Source organism: Augochlora pura, chromosome 2 (genome assembly GCF_028453695.1).
Source record: "Augochlora pura isolate Apur16 chromosome 2, APUR_v2.2.1, whole genome shotgun sequence".
In the NCBI taxonomy this organism is placed as follows: Eukaryota; Metazoa; Arthropoda; class Insecta; order Hymenoptera; family Halictidae; genus Augochlora; species Augochlora pura.
Window position 1 is genome coordinate 10949898 of NC_135773.1, and position 17513 is coordinate 10967410.

At 42.7% G+C, this 17513-nt stretch overlaps 2 protein-coding genes across 6 annotated transcripts in view; both read left to right on the forward strand.

The window, feature by feature from the left end:
• The window catches only part of LOC144475308 (uncharacterized), a 459016-nt gene extending 457476 nt beyond the window's left edge, over positions 1-1540 (forward strand). Inside the window, exon 15 of the mRNA XM_078191079.1 lies at positions 523-1540. Coding sequence (XP_078047205.1) covers positions 523-713 — 191 coding nt within the window. The 3' untranslated portion in view covers positions 714-1540. The remainder of the gene's footprint in view (positions 1-522) is intronic.
• A 5206-nt stretch (positions 1541-6746) lies between these two features.
• Positions 6747-17513, forward strand: part of Ndg (Nidogen) — a 39625-nt gene continuing 28858 nt past the window's right edge. For 3 of the 5 annotated variants that reach the window (XM_078192052.1, XM_078192061.1, XM_078192069.1), the window contains exon 1: positions 6747-7049. In XM_078192052.1, the coding sequence (XP_078048178.1) occupies positions 6834-7049 (216 nt within the window). In that variant the 5' untranslated portion in view covers positions 6747-6833. The remainder of the gene's footprint in view (positions 7050-17513) is intronic. The other 2 variants (XM_078192079.1, XM_078192088.1) reach the window with 1 other exon arrangement.

Sequence of the window (17513 nt, forward strand, 5' to 3'; positions counted from 1 at the left end):
TTCGTTTGTAAATAAGAACCCGAAAGACAATTTTATTCATCGTACAGAATTCTTTTAAAATTTGAACGAAAAATATATTGTTATCTTTAGAAGTATTTGTTGATCTTACTGCAAAACCTCTGTAAATGCTCAAGAATAACGAGGCGCTGTGAATGTAGCAATTAAATCGGACACTGCAATTTATTTCAAAAGTAAAAGGCCCAAGGAAAGATTTAATCATATCATATGACAAGTCAGAGTTCTGAGGGAATCCTTAAAAAGATAACAATAATAATTTTCTTTTCGATCGATGAAATAAAATCTACGTGTAAAAAAAACTACATCACTCAAACAGCAATCACCAATTTTTATGAAATATTATATATTTATATGTTAGTCAAATATTTTAAAAATTTCGAAATCCCCTATTCGAAACAAGAGATCGAAAAGTTTTTAAGTGAAAAAGAAATAATCGACGTATGCGATAGCTATAAATCCATGTTGCAAGGATAAATAATAACGGGGCCAACGGGAATGTTACAGTTCACGTGGAGAATGGGATGGACTGGCGACATCCGTCATTTGTGGAGGCGCTGGAGGCGGAAACGTGCATCCTGCAGAAGCGGGTGGAAGCGTGCAAGAGCCACGTGCTGCTGGTCACCTGCTTCGACTCCTGTCCCCGGCAACAGTGTACCCGGCAGGCGGAATCGCCGTCTAGAATTCGGATCACATAACCAAGACTTGGATCAGCGCGCAGCACCGCGTGCTGATCGTTCGCAACAAAGGAGTCGCCCGGAACACGATTAGAAACGAGACGAGCGAGGTCGCCGATGATGGGGCGGACGGGGAACGGAACGACGTCGCTCGACTCCGTCCAATAGTTGTTAAAATGACATAGTTATATCGTCGTGATCGTCGTCGTACGTCGTCGCTATTGTTACACGTGTAATCGATAATAAGAGAAAGCTTTCGTCATCTTCTCCGGCGGAAACGCGCGACGTTCGCGCGACCGCCGCAGCGCTCGCGCCGCAATCTTGGAATATCGTTCTCGCGGGAGCCGCGATCGTTTCCGATCGAAGATGTTACGCGACGCTTACGATTGTTGGCTGAATAGCGTAGCGCGCGCGGCCCGGCCTAGCGCGTCGGACACTTGTTGACTTAAATAATTTAGCGTACGAGATGGTGCTGCAATTTTTTATACCGATCGCCAGACCTGCAGTTTAGATAAATTTGATCGACGTCGACTAACCCGGCGAACAAAGACTGCCGATCGGAGCCGTTTTAACAGCGGCGTACTTAGGGGAATATAGTCCGCTGTGTTGGAACCGGATGACCAGCGTCGAGAAAGAAGTGGCGTACCGATGTGCCGTACACGAGGAGGATCGATCATGTAGGAAAATAATAATTGCGTACAATCAGACACGTCTGTCTTCGAATCGATGACCCTTCATCGATCGCCGACCCCCGATCGGCGATCACCGAACGAGATCGAACGGGGTCAGTGCCCGTCGAGCTTCGATGACAGCGAGATGCGTCGAACCAACGTAGCCATATAAAGAGACACATAGAGAGAGAATACGTAGGACGAAGACACACACATACACGCTCAGTCACGATTCATAAGTGACAGACTGCCAAAAAGATTGGGGAAGAGAGAGAGAGAGAGAGTGAGAGAGAGAGAAAGTGAGAGAGCGAGCGCGAAAGAAAGAGGAGAGTCTAGGATAAACGAGAAGTAGGGATGGAGTGAGAGTTGACGAGATAACGCGTCATAATCATTGTATTTAATGCACGCACATTCATTCAAGATATTATCGTAGCTTTAATCGTTATCAGCAGTTACCGCACTTCGTAGGGCTCTGTAATTCACTTAGAGAGTGGCGAGGACTGATGGGAATGCGAACCTGCGAGAGTGAGAGAAACGGCGAGAAAGAGTGCGAGCGTGAGAGAAACCAAGAGAAAAAGAGAGAGAGAGAAAATATTCGAGTACCAAGAGCAGCGAGTGTGGCTGATCAGGCGTAGAGTGTTACTTTTCGATAGTAAACGTATTCGTAATTTGTAAATGGTTCGTGTTCGGTACGCGAGAGTGCTCTCTGGCGAAATGTAGGACGTTGATGCTGTCGTGGCGGAAGGGAGAGAAAGGGAACGAGCATGAGACAGGCAAAGAGAAAGGGGGAAAGAGAGAGTTTTATGCGTGTACACGGATTCAAACGTCAGAATCACGCATCGGGAGAACGCGCGTGGGTGTGTAGTGGGAGAGGAGTCGGAGAGAGTGAAAATAGACGGGATGAAAATAAATCGGGAATGGCGGTAATGCGCGGCAGAAATAGAGAGATTCCAGCGTGCTGATACGCTCGCTAGCGAGCCGGGCTATCGACGAAAATCGCCTTCTCGTTTGAACGGTGACCAACGAGCATTTCGCTCGGTCCGCGACCTTTGTCGACGCGCCTCGAGCTGCGGTCTTGGTTTGTCGTCTTCGCACTGCCAATTTACGAGCTTAATCCCCTTTTTATACTGATCCGAGATGCTTGTGAACTTCGGACGTCGGTCCGCAAGCGAAAGTCTCGAGAACACTTGCTCGATTCTCGAGGACCATGATCGAAACTCAGACTGACCACGCCGGTGGGCCAAGACCGTGCGATTCGTGGCCGGTTTCCGGAGGCAGATCGCCGATCCCTACTGCTCCAGAGAACCAACCTCGAAGCTACCGGAACCAACGATATAAGCCGAGTGTCTTTGTCCGTCGTTAAAGGAACCTGTACGCTATTCGTCCGTACGATTAGAGACTGTTCTTGACCCGTCACTGCCAACACCACTGTACCTTCACCCCTGAACGATCGCCCTTAAGGGATGCTCGCGGTCATTCGATTTTCCCGGTCGATTTCAGTCCGATCTCCTTCTCTGATCGAGTCTAGCTCGTCGCTAGGATTCCCGCCAAACAATACGTGCGAATCTTTAGAAAACGTGAACAGCGTCGAATAATGATCCGAAGAAGTTCTGCAATATTTTTTGCAAAAAATTTGGAACAGTATGCTCTTCAGGAAACTAGAAAATTAACACCCGATTGTTTGTAAGAGAGAGAGAGAGAGAGAGAGAGAGAGAGAGAGAGAGAGAGAAAGAGAACGTTGCGACTATCTTCGACTTCCAGAAATCGGTGGACAGAAGTGTGAATTCGTGCGAGATTCCACAGTTTACTTGCGATGGCGACCGCTTCCTAGAGACACGTTCTTCCAGTTGCCCGAAGGACAATGCGAAACGGAACGAGTCAGCATCCGAACCGATTCCATGTCCCGTACCGTTTCCGGTTCCTCGACTTCACCGATCCCTTGCCCTTTTATCCAAGGTTTTTCGCTTCCGTTCGAGTTCGAAGCGTCGCCGCGAACGCGGCACTCCGTCGAACCGTGGATACAAATTAGTAGCGATTTAAACGAGTACTAGCGCCATAGTTGATTAACGATTAAGGAATAACCGATCTCCGCGATCCCGCAGAACCGGGGAGCGTGGGCACGAGGACACACGATCGCGTGCTCGCACACAACAGAACAAGACACGATGTACCACACACAAAAGCGTCTACTGTACCATAGTACTTGTACTATATTTATATTTTATATGTACAAATTAGTCATGTAATTTCTTGTAATAAAGATCAATTTACAACGTGAAGTTCGGTGCCAGCCGTGTCCTGTCTGTTCCCGACCGTGGCATTCCTTTTCTTGGATTCCGACTTGTCGCGGCAAAAACCGGCGGGGGAGGGTCTGGATTCCTCAGAAGAATTCCTGAGACAATTTATTGGGACGTTCTAGGCACCGCCAGACAGTGTTAGCGACCGATGTGGATCGCGTCTCGGTGGTCTCTCGGAGAGCCCGACTGGACACAGAAATTAGGTTTGGGAAGAGTTCGAGCACACGGGGTTTCGCAGCAGAAAAATATTAAAAATATAAATGCTCGAAGAATTCCGAATCTCGTTAGATTCTTTGCGACGCTTCCGGAATTTTTCAAATTGCTGTTTGGCAACGCGACATTCAATTGTATAAGTTTTTGGAAAAATTTACGGATGCGACTGCTATTATCGACGTCGATTCACGCTTTTATTTAAAGCAGTCGTAACACTGTTTTTTCATTTCAACATGTTAAACATACCTGTTAATAGTTCTCACATGATTGTTAAAAATGACTTCATATCTTGGAATTTTGTAATACTGATAGTATTAAATAAATGCTTAAAGAAACTTCGCCGTTTCAACGAAATGTTAATTAATTAACGGCATGTTTATCTTGAGCAACGAATAGCCTGCATTCTCTCGAGAAGCAGCCCTATTGTCGAAACTTCCGATACAAATGGACGATAATTATAACAAACATTCCTGCACGAACCTTTATCTTCCTGAACTTAGTGTTCCTGTCACCCGTGGCCCTGTCTCGCAAAAGAAAAGAGCAACGCGAAAGCAGCTCCAGACGCGCGCAAATTGCGAGGAATAAATTGTCGACATTGAATGAAGGAGTGGAGGTAAGGACGTGGGTGTAATTAGACGCAAACAACGATGCGCGCTAACGACGCGGTGGAGGAACAATGAGTATCATGGATGCTTGAGTCTTCTAGTGTTTCGTGTCTCACCGCGCACCGCTCTACTTGCGTCTGTTTAGGAAAACGTGATGTAGTTCGGAAGCTTAAAAACCAGGTTGATTATTTTGTCTGCGTTGCTTAAACTTTCGAACACAATTTCGAAGAGGATCAACGGTCGTAAGTGCCGCATTCGCAGCTAAAAATAGAGTTATACGCTGATAGATTCACTATACCGAAGGCTAGGAGTCGCAAATGGAGGAAAGTCGTAAAAGTGCTCGAAATTGCGCATCTCGTTCCAGTGTTTCAATAAATAAAATGACTTCAGAAAATATTGACACTCAGACATACAGGATAATTATAGACTCGTAGAAAATTTCGCATTTTCAGTGATATTTAAACAAACCGCCGTATTTGTATATTTCTACATTAGAAATAATAAAAAGTTACGACTGTTTAGCCGTAACAGAGTAAAAGTTATTTTCGCTTTTCTAATTATGCGCATCGCTGTAGTCTTATCTCAGTATTTGTTACTTCGTCTGCGAAAGAACAATTTAAATATCACGCTGCTAATTTTATGGAAACTATGAATCACTTACTACCGTTTATGAATATGTAAATCGTTGCTGACAATTTTTCATTACGCGGTAGACTTTGAACGAGTTACTGTCATGTTACCGTATCAATGCTTTACGCTCATTCCGCGGGAAGATACGCGAATTAAAGTGTAAAATAGAATCTGCGCGCTCGAAGCCGGCAAACGAAATCAGTACTCATTGAATTAGGGGCTTAAAGCTCCGCGGACCAATGATCGTCGGATGTTTAAGATCGTTCGATGTGGGCACCAGCCGCGGAGTGGACTGACCTTGGTGTCCAATTGCACCGGTTGCCGATAAAATCCGATTATTTCACTCCGCGGTTGGCATTATGATGACCTTGGCATTAGAATGGATCGAAGGTGCAATTGAGTTAATCGACTCTCGTCTCCGACTCGTTCATATTACGTATTACGCATTACAGATAACAGATAACTCCTCGCGGAGTAAAAATAGTCATCGCGCAACTATTGACAAGTACACCATTTTACTTTAACACCGTTACACAAATGTGCGTTAGATTATGCAATTGTTTGCTACAAATTTTACTTTCGTTTGACGTTAGACTGTAGTTATCTAACACAATTTCTAACTGAAATAGAATATAACAGATAACAGAAAATTATAGAAATGATTTCATAGATCCGTAGCAACGGATTCCTTCTTCCCTAGGAACATACTGCTTGCGGAATTTGGCGAAGATGAGTTGACGAGAATGCTATTGTTGTGTCTAAACAGTTTTAGTCGACTGCGATTATCCAACATTACTGTACTTTTTTTGTAAGAATCTATTTTGATTAGGAATGATTGTAAAATTGAAGAGGACACGAAAGAGGTCAGGTTCAACTTTCATCGGGAATTATAAAGCGAGGGATGTCTCACATGTAAAAATGCTTTACAACGCATATCTAACAATGTTTTTAATGTTACCATAATAAAAAATCATAACTTGTAAATAAATAGCGGATCTTCTACGGATAAGGTAAAAGTACGTATTGCTATCCTTCCATTCTTCAAATTTACTTCTCGTTTTAAATCGCACCGATTTAATCTATTAATGAATGTATAAAACCCGCAAAGTAGTTATAAACTACCGCATAAATTTGTCACTCAACCCGTTACATTCTAAATCAGCCAATGTACGTCGGACCGGTACTACCTGAATATCGTCAAACGACAGTCCAATAAAATGAAAACGGACTAAAACCAAGATAAAACACGCAGTTTCTCGTAAATTGCTGCGCAACCCCATAGATTATTCTCGGCGTAAACCGGCGCCCATTCGAATCCGAGGAGGTGGCCCTTCGTAACGCAGCTAGCTTGGAAGATCAACAAACACGAGTGACGGGAACCGGGCCGCCGTTGATGGGACCAAACCCCGGTACCGGAAGGAAAAATAAATGTTAGCGAGTGCCGCAAGAGTGAATCTCGAAGCGCGAGTGCTCGCGCCTGCTGGTGCGTGCCCCCGCGAGGAAGCGACGATGATCCGAGGCGGATCCAGGGTGGGGGTTTCTCGCGGCTCGAAATTATCGGCGGCACGGGAGAGAGCAGAAGAGAAGAAGAGCGTTTCACGCGTTCGAAAGAAGAGGGACCGAGAGGACGAACGGGCGAAGGCGATTAGGGGGCGGCGAGAGAAGACTCGTCGTGTTCGTGACTCGTGCTGCCGATCGACAGTAGCGTGAAGGCAGTCCGAGAGAATGACTCGTCGCGCGCGTTCCAGCGTCTTGCGGCTGGTGGCCGTCGTGGCCCTGCTCGCGCCCTTCGCCGCGGCAATCTCCAAGAACGATTTGTATCCTTACGGGACCCCCGGGTCCATGAACCTCCAGACGGACGCTAACGGGATGCTCCTGTCCGCCGAGACCGCCCTGAGGACGCCCATCGCATTCTACGACAAGATCTACAACAGCATATTCGTGAGTACTTTCATACCCTCTTGACTTCAACCCTTCTGAAGACTGCTGCCATCTTGGAACCCTTCCCGGCTCTCTTGAAAAATTCATGAGTTCCAAAACAGTGTGGTCTGCACGTGATTTTACGATGCGTGAACGAAGAGATATCATTTTTCCCAGACATTATATACTGCGTTTTGAGGCTTCGAAAGGTCTGTAGATAGATCACGTCGCGCGTCCATCTTTCTGAAATATTGTCAGTCTCACTTGAAAGATTTCACGGATACAGAATAGACAATGTGGTCAACACATCGTTTAATTATTTCTGACCCAACAGGTCTCATATTTCTCAGAAATCACTTATTCTGTCTTAAGATTTTAACCCTTCTGTAGGCAGCTGACATCGATCGTCCATCTTTCTTAAGCCTTGTCCGGCTCGTTTGAAAAATCGACATACTTTCCACAGGTTTCCAATTGACATACTTTACAGAATAAACATTATGGTCTGTACATGGTTTAATTATTTGTGTACCAAGATGTTCTCAGTTTCCTTGAGACATTACGTATGCGGCTACTGTGTTTAAGATTCATATTGGAGAATCGGTACACGTATTTCATTTTACTTATTTACCTTGTCTAGCACGTGTTCTATGTTTGATGAGATTTCTCGTTCCAATCAAGGTAAATAGTAAACGATTTCATTCACAGTCACGACTAGACTAAACTTCCGCGCAATTCATGTTCATAGACCAATTGCAAGAAGAATGAATCAAACTGGAGTTTATTTTAATGCTCATCGAAATCTGTTGTAATTCAAGTTTATAATAAAAATTTATTATAACTGTATATAAAAATAACCCTTGTCGATGTCAACTTGCAAGCTGTTCGTGAATGATAAAATTCGTACAATGCAGTAGCTATCACAAAGAGGGCACAGAGTAAAAATACTGTGAAAAAGTTGAGCAACGCTTAAACGATAGGATCGATATTTTGAAAAACTGTTCAAGTTCAGAGTGGTCCGTGTAGGTTCCGGTATCAGATACATACTTGCTATCACGCGGTTCGCCGCGTCTATTTCGAGCCGCAATAGAAAGCCTCGCGATTCCGCCGAAAAATTTTTATTTTTATCCGTCGCGGTCAGGAATTTCCATCGGGCAGCGGTGGCCAGTCGCATTCGGCCCTGTTTTAAATTTGGTGCTCACAAAAATACACGGGAGGGGCGGGATGTCCCGGGATGGGCCGCATCTGAAAAGTCGCCGCGCCGCGGTTAGGCGCGCGCAAAACTGTGTAAACACCGGACCCGCGCGTGCCGCTGTTTACACATCGTGGGGAAAGAGGCCGATCTTTCGTCGGTTGGAAGAGGCGTTTACTTAACGTTTTAAATTAGGACAATACTCGGAAGATAGCCGAGTCTGCTTCACGAGTGCACCGTAAAGTTGCGCCACTGAAACAACCCCATCTTATCCGGTGCTTTCAATGCTTCCTTGCAATGATGATTTCGATATCTACGCTCGTATTTTACTTCCGCACTTAATTAATTATATCTTGCATACTGGACTGCTGTTGTCAGTTTTGTCTTTCATGCATTGCAAGCGTCGTGAGACTGTACACTAGAAGTACTATACCAATAAACATGGCTCTCTTCTGCTTTTAATTCACAGTCTTCGTTGTTTCTATTTGACATTTTTAGATAAACTTCGTTATTCGAGCATATGTTATAATTTAAATTGTGCGAAGTTTAAGTAGATCTAATATTGTCATTGTTATAAAATAATATACATCAGTCGCGTCTAGGACTCGATAATGCATACTGGATTGTATCACAAGAAATAGAAGTCGAATAGGAATTTCATTCTTTGACTCATTCATGCCAAGTTCATGTTGCAAGACAATACATTGGTACATTGTTGTTGAAAAGGAAAAGTAGTACTGTAGATGTTTGAAATATCATGATTTCAGCTGCTGTCTCAGCTAATTCCTTGATCGATTTTAAAGTATTCGACCACCCATGGAACGTGCCTGTAGAAGCAGGGTAAATGCATTTCTCTTATTGACAGAAACGATATCTTCCTAGTCGCCTCAATTTCCATAAAACGAGGATCTCGACTCCTGTCGATTATAAACAAACAGCGCTTCCTGACTTCAGCCATCGTCTCGCTCCCCCGTGGTTTCCATTTACAACTGAGAGCACATCAGCCACGTGTGCCTGTGCTTTGTTTAGTATGTGTGTGTGTGAGTATTATTTACGCAAGCACGGACGAGCGAAACGAGCGAGACGTGAGTCAGAAGGTGTAGAACAATCGAGACAAAGTGAAACAGCACAACAATTACAAGATGCAAAGGCGTTGACTATGTCGTATTATATTATCTTTTTAAACGATTAGCATATACGATTTAAATTTAAGTCCAATATTCATAAAGTATAAGGGAAAATAATCATGTTTTGTTCGCGCAGTAATACTATTAATAATTAATTATAATATTATATTTTAGTAAGTAATAAATTATAATATTATTCTCATGTCCATAGGCTTGCAATATATAAGAATTCTACGGATATCTTATGCTTATGTTAACCCCTTCCCATACTTTGACGAGTCCGACTCGTGATGGAAATTACTAGTAACAAATAATTAAATATTGATGTTATTCTGTTCTTTAAAATTGGAATAAAATTCCAATCCCTTGTTATTAATATTTAAGCATTCAAGTAAATTCAGGCACGGAATAAACATTAATGTTCTGTCCCTTCTGCAAATTGTGCAAATTGAAAAATTCGTAATCGCGGTGGCTGCGAGGGAAATGGTACGTCAAGGGATTAATATACAATGTTAAGAACCTAAAAATGATATCGGGAAACGAGGAAATGAAACACTACATATAAGTTAAATGACGTAAGGGACAAGGAAAATCGGTCGCTACCTAGACTCTTTTAATTTGTTTTGATTCCTCACTTTTGCTCATTATTGGCTAAATTACTCGCTGAATAAGAGACGTGATTAGGTAGAGCGGGCAACCCTTCTCCCTTGCTCCTCGAGTCGATTAATTTGTGGGTCTCCTCATCTAGCAATAGAAGAGGGTTTCGGGAGGTCATAGAAAAATGAGGTCTACTAGCCTACAGATCAGGCGAAGCTTGCGGGACACTCCCACTTCCCCTCGCCCGAGACGATTCACTTCTACCGAACAACAGACAGTACACACAGTTGCAACGTAGCTGCATAGTATAATAATCAGCTAGTCTATAGTTGAACTATATAGTATATAGTTAAACAATATACTCTATAGCTAAACATAAAAATTTAACGATGAAGGAGACTAACGAGAATCCTCTGACTGCGAACAAACCGTCCCAAAGCGGCAAGGAACAAGCACTCGACGTCCGTGTCCTCCCAACACGCGTTTCAAAGAAAATGATGCGCAGAGATCACGCGATTCGCGAGTCATCCGAATGCGATCATGTGTCCGATGATTCGCGAAACGTCCGCGGTGTTTCGAGCCACGTAAAACCGATTGGAACACCGCGGGAGGGAGCGGGGTCGGCGGAGCGGCGACGTTGGCGTGGCTCGGTAACATCTTCGTTAATATTAATTCGCGCGGAGCGAGGAAAAGCCGGGGGACATTCGGTCATCCCCTTAATTCGGCTCGCGTCTAATCTGCCGTCATCTTCTGGCATGACACGAATTCATTGTCTGCGATGACGGTCAAACGGCCGCAGCCGGCGCGCAATCGCTTAATTGCGCTTGGGTCGTCGCACGAGCTGTTTCTCATGCTGTCTCGTCGCGCGGACGAGACGGGGACCGTGCCGGGCCCGGTCGGGTCGGGTCGGTTCGTGTCGGGTCGGTTCGTGTCGGGTCGGGCCGAGGGACGCGTGTAACTCGACACGGCCGAGGAAGCGGCGATAAACGTCTTGCGATTCGCGGAAAGTCCGAGCGACGGAACGCTCGCTCGCTCGCTGGCATGGACCGTGGAAAATCTCGAGACAGATAAGATTTTCTCGGAGATTACCGCCGGCTTCGGCGTAGTTTCTTTTCGGGAAAACGTGTCATTGTCGACGATTTACTGCGAAACGGATCGAGTCATCGCAAACATTGACGGGCCGGCCGTGTCCCGCGGGACGCGGTGATCTCACTTCGTTCCACGAACCGATTCACAGGCTAGCCGGCGTGAATGAAAGCTGATTGCGGTGTCGTCCCGTCTTCCCGTATCCGAGGGATCTTCGGGCTAATTAATCGGACCGTGCCAAGGTGCATGATCTCATGCCGACCAACGTCACGTTTCCATTACGAGTACCGCGCGCAGGAAAAAAAAGGACGTGCATCGCGGAAAGCACGCGACGAGGCCGAGTTAATTACACGTCGACGTTTAACTCTTTAACGAAATATTCTTCGTTAACCCGATGAACGTGAACTCGCAACCGTGAGGACGTGCGATAATTCACTTTGGTCGACCTATTGCCGGTCGCGCTACTTAGCTGCGGCTTTCCTTCTCGCGAGGAGGACATTCGTAGCGCGAGTAATGAATCAAAAAATTCAGTCTCGCAAACCGGCAATAGTATACAAGAATTAAATTTCCCACATAATATTTAATTTCTCCATAGTTTTGAAGAATTTAATCTGTTACTGACACAGAACGAACAAGCAAACAATCGCAGAACAGAAGGAAACAAACGGTTTACAATAACGTATGAAACATTAATGTTAGGCACTTCCTACACGGATAATTGAAATAGAAATTAAACCCGCAGACTTATAAATTTACTGAATACATAGGTCATGGAATTTCAACGTGCTAGATCGAGCAATTGAGAATCAAAAGTATTAATTCGATCATCGTGGTTCTTTTGGTGCTAAATGATCAGAAGTTGACGTGTTATCGCAGCAACCATTCTTCGAAGCAGAGCTGCCCGAATTGTCCACTGTTTTCTTATGCAGTTTACGGTGATCTGAATAGTTTGCGAGATAGTATAAGAAACATTAAGGACGAGTGAAATATGTAGGAAGTTTGTTTAGCGAGATAAGTACTAGCCGGAGAGTTACAGGGAATAGAATGCAACCAAACTAAGAAAAGCGATTACCGAGCTAGCTATCGAGATTTCATTATCGCCGAGACCATTTCGAAGTGCAGTAATATTCTGAATACTTGCCTTTCGTTGTTATCGATATTATCTTCGTTAGAAATTTTATTTATCTGTGTTTTTAAAAATCGGGCATTTTCAAGACAAGTCACGTTTTGAATTTTTCTCTAGGTTATTTTATTTTTACAATTAAATATTATCTTATGAAAAAGATACTTATCATATGTTATTGCAAACTCAACATCAATTGGTAAAAATAAACTGACTATTTAACTGACAAAACTGTCAAAATTAAACGTGCATTATATAAAATTTGACTGCGATATTAAACCATTTGTGCCCAACGAGTTATTAATGACTCACCTTACAAAAATATTTTTTAAACAAATGTTACGAATAGTCGACTATTTGTTAACTAACTAAACTAAGTTATTCCTGTCCATACATGCAACAGCTGCTTGTAGTGACAACTTCACTCTCGTTATTTATAAAGTGCACATCAATACGGAGTTTTAATACCATACATATCACGGTTTCATTAAAAAAATTGTAAATACATATAAATGATAATCTATATTATTTAACAATATTTTTATATTTAAACACAAGTTGTACTATCATATTATTACAATATTAGTGTAAAATATTACAATATTAGTATAAAAATCCATTTGATATATATCATAAATAATTCTGGGTATAAATGGATTAACATCGACCCTGATACGTGACGAAATGGTTTAGGAGCATCCAGAGTCTGAACAATGAATAACTTGGCGCAATATCGAATTTGGAACAACATTATCGAGAATCTTGGGTCTAAGCTCTCCTTAAGTCGATCTCGTGTAAACGACGCCCACGTGCGCCGGCGCGATTATGCCAGCATACCGGCCCATTCATCGACACGGTCAACAATTGAATTGGCGTGGCGAATTATCGGCACATTATTGACGCGTGTTTCGTGGCCACGGACGACGACCAGTCGACGGTGTGGAACGAACCGAGCTCGGTACTCGACAGGCCGGAAAGGAGCATGATTAATGACGGATAATCGCGGCAATAACGCTGGCTACTCGACCGAGTTCCGATCGCGGAGATATGCGGCAAGCATCCGCGTATTCGAGCGTCTTCATTCATCAAGATCGTCGATCGATAAATGGAATCTTCTGTTGATTCCACTGAGAACGTTTCTTCCTCGTTAACACTTTGATGGCCGCGGTTGGCTATGTAGGCAATTTTTTTTCTCTTAACGTTGACCAACACGTTTTTATATACTTCCGACTATTAACTCTGTAAAACGTAAATTAATGGTCGGCTGTTTGCGGAAGAGTGCGGATATAACTTTGTAGTGCAATCTTGGTTATCTCGTAATTGAAAATTGTAATTTAATCTTTTTTTAGTGTAATCACGTAATAATAACTATCCAAATGTTACGTGTCTAACGGAAGAGATTGATCAATTGAGGTAGCAATTATATTTGTGAAATCAACAAATTATCTCAGACAACATAGTATAAATATTTAAAAGTCTATTCTTTTATTATTTCTTTAAATATCTCAATTTCAATAGAAATGAACTTAGATCGCTTGTAAAACAGGCAGCTCAAATATCAATTAAAAATCCTAGTAATAGGTTTCCAGTAGAGGTGATCTGTTAACACGTCATATGCGGGACATGTATCAATACGTTTCTCGTATACTGTCAATTAAAAAGCGTATCTCTGTTGGCATGAATCAGTACATCATGAAGTGACTTTAGATAAAACCATATCGAAGAGAAACTTCCTGATCAGCAGCTAAATAGAATCAAATAAAATCTCATATTATATTAGACACTTAACCTTTTAGATACTACGCGCCACTATAGTGGCTTTGGCGAATGGCTCGTGCTTTACTCAATTGTTTTATTATTTATTAAAGCAAACAATTAAAGTGAAAGTGTGTATATACAATATATTAAGAAAAGAATATATGTTAATAGTACTATATATAGATATCCGGAAAAAATATATATTAAGAGAAAATCGTAATTTAGTTACGAAAAACTTTATTTGCGCAAAATCCTGCCGTATCTAAAAGGTTAAAAGCGTGCCCAAATAAATAGAACGATTTTCTAAAACTTCCCGGTTAAATTGTCGGAAAAGACCGCGTGAAATGTGTCAAGTAATAATTCTTTCCAGAAAACGTAAATACATTGGCGAGCAACGCAATTTGTTTACCGAACAGTTCCACGCCGAGTGGCGGCGTTGCTCATCCGACTGCGTTTAGTTATGCTCTCATGAGATAAATGCTTGGCGAGCCCGTGTTACGCAAAAATCCAGGTAGCCGCGGTAAATCGACGAGACAAGAATCGGGGAAAATTTCGGGACGATAAGGCTTCTAATTAAATGGATATATGCGTGGCCGCGGTTTGACGAATAGAGGGAAAACAAAGTCGCGCCGTAACTGCACACGGTCGTTCGCGGAAACCGAGCCGGAGATACCTGTTGGTTCCGCGGAGATAGCATCGGAGGAACGCGGAATATCGGAAACCCGATTGGGAGCCGCGCCGCGATGGACGACGACCGACGATTTACGACGTAAACGGAGCCAATTAGCCTTGACGCTTTCCCACATTAGTTAAGAGACGATTTGTGGGAGTCGGTTGCGAAATTCCGCTCGCGATTCCGCCCGATCGTCGCGTCGTCATCGCCGGCCGGCCGGCCGGGTCCAATCGTTCGCCTCGCCTCGAAATTCGCGGTTAATTGGATTGACTCTGCCCTTGTTCCTGCCCGTCTTTCCAATATACGATAACTCTGTTAATTCCGTTGCAAAACTAGGCTGATCTTTAATGGGACGTTCGCGTGGGCGGCGATCCTTGCAAAGCAATTCCGCACGAAATCTGTTCTCGTTGCATCTCCACGACGAGATGTTTGATCCGTCTCACCGAGATAAACCGTCGACTTTCTTCCGTTCCCAGCGTAGATGGTCCCACGACGATGCCTATCAATGTACCAGATTGCTACAAAAATTCCTTCCCTTGAGAACTATGATGGCACTAATTGGTCGTGCGTGAACTGGGTAATAGAGCGATTTGATTAAACCTGCGTATTATAGTCAATTCCAAGAACAGCGTGATTTGCGAAATAATGTGCTGCTTTGGGAAGGCAACAGAGATACTCCTAAGAAACAGATTAGATAAATCTGTATCTTATTGTAATTAGATGAAACAATATTTTTAGATCAGATGAAAAAATTCTAAGAAATTACCTGATTACATTTCTTTCAAATTTCTTCTTTTCTTTTAATTTTCTATCCGTTTCTTCTAATTTTCTGTCAATTTCTTTTAATTCCCCTTTATTTTCTTTCAATTTCTTTTAATATAACAGGACACGACGAATAGTGATATTTTTCGCCACCCATGAATCAAATTATTTAGATTTTAAATCAGACCATGCAAAATCCACCATTTAACGTCGGCTATCCATTTATCCGACTCAAAGATGAGTGACGTTCGAGCAACACGCTATCCTACACGGATTCAGAAATCGGCGAGAGCATATTATTATTTCGATTGACGAAACCCAACGAGACGATGACAATAGGGGAAACAGTTTTGCGAAGCAGCGATAGAACTGTCGTTTGTCGTGTACAAACCGATTTCGAGGCAAATTGATTGACACAGATATACGCGGCGATACATATATCCGCGCCGGTCTACTTAGAAGACCTGCCTACACGACAATCATCTCTATTCCGTCGGTTATCGTCGACGATTCGCAGTCATCAAAATGATTGCAGTCGATTACAAGATTGCGTTAGCGCGTGCGGGACCGGCTTTTTATTATTTTTTATTTCGGTCCCACGGGCGCACGGTGGAAAATTATCTTTTCCTGACCAAAACTCAAGGTTTTACTCGTTGATCGAGAATTGTTAACCAGTTATGGTTAACCTTAATATCTCTTCGTCAAGGAGAATAGTTTTGGAAGAATACTTTTATAATTTTAAAAATGCTTTCATATTCTTCACTATATTATATATTTTCTAAAAGTGTTGTATTTATTATTATTATTTATTAGTTAAACGTAAATTGCATTGGAAGATTTGAGAGTTACAAAAAAAGTTGGTTGTCCTAAAACAACTTTTTCTATAAAAATTATCAAATGAGCAAAATGAAAGTTTGTTCAATACAATAGTCGGTACACTGTAGAAAACTTAACAGAATCGAAAGATATTAATACTTATTAAAGAATTAAAAACTATTAATACATATTAAGAAATTAAAAGCCATTAATACATATTAAGGAATTAAAAGCTACTAATACATATTAACGAATTAAAAGCCACTAACGCATGTTAAAGAATTAAAAGCCATTAATACGTATTAAAGACTTAAAAGCCATTAATATATATTAAGGAATTAAAAGCCACTAATATATATTAAGGAATTAAAAGCCACTAATACTTATTAAAGAATTGAAAACTATTAATACGTATTAAATAATTAAACGCCATTAATACGTATTAAAGTACGTATATAATATAAATTAAATTATTTAATTTATTAATCATCAGAAACGCGCAGTGCAAATTGAGCAAACGCAAAAGGTTTACCAGAACAAGCCTGGTTTTTGAATGGGAAGTTTGAAGAATCGACTTTTGGCCACAAAAGATCGACTACCAAAGGATCGAGAAACGTCGCAGACGCCGCGACCGTCGTTAGAGAGTGTCGCCGCGGCGACGACGGCGACGGCTGACGGTCGAGCGACCCGCGACGACGCAAATTCAATGAGCACCGGGATCCAGGCTCGCGACAAGGGCGGACCGTCGAGCGAATCTCGTTATCCGTGCAAAGTGTTCCGTGAAATGATCGAGTTTCGAAGTTTAAACGAGCACGAAGTTGGTATTTAACGCAGTCGCACGGCGAACCGTTGTTGTTTGCCCGGGTAATTGAAGCTTTCGAGCGGCGCTTGCGGTTTTGCCGACGACCGCAATCTCCTTTCGCCTCTAATTTCTTTGAGAATTAAGACCGTGGGGCGACGGGGAAGGGGCGAGTTACCTTGTTGGCTCGTCAAAGCTCTTTTTACCACGAATAATCCGAATAAGTTCGAACGGGATATTGCTGATCTATGTCTCGTTCAGACCGCCGTAAATTCGGTTCCGAACACGATTAATTTAATGGTTCCGAAACAATTTGATTTATGAACGCGTAGTTATGAAAGTGATTGAGACGCGTTGGAATTTCTTTGCTTTATTTTTCGACGATACTGTTGCTAAGAGTAACGGACGTGCTGTTTGGGTTCCCGAAGAAAATTCGGGGTGTTAAGGGAGGATAAGAATGGTCGTCACGTGGGTGGGGAAATGAGGGTCTTAAAACCAATTGGGGTTCTGCTGATTGTTACCGTTGGTCGCGGTTAACAGCGTTAATTAAAATAC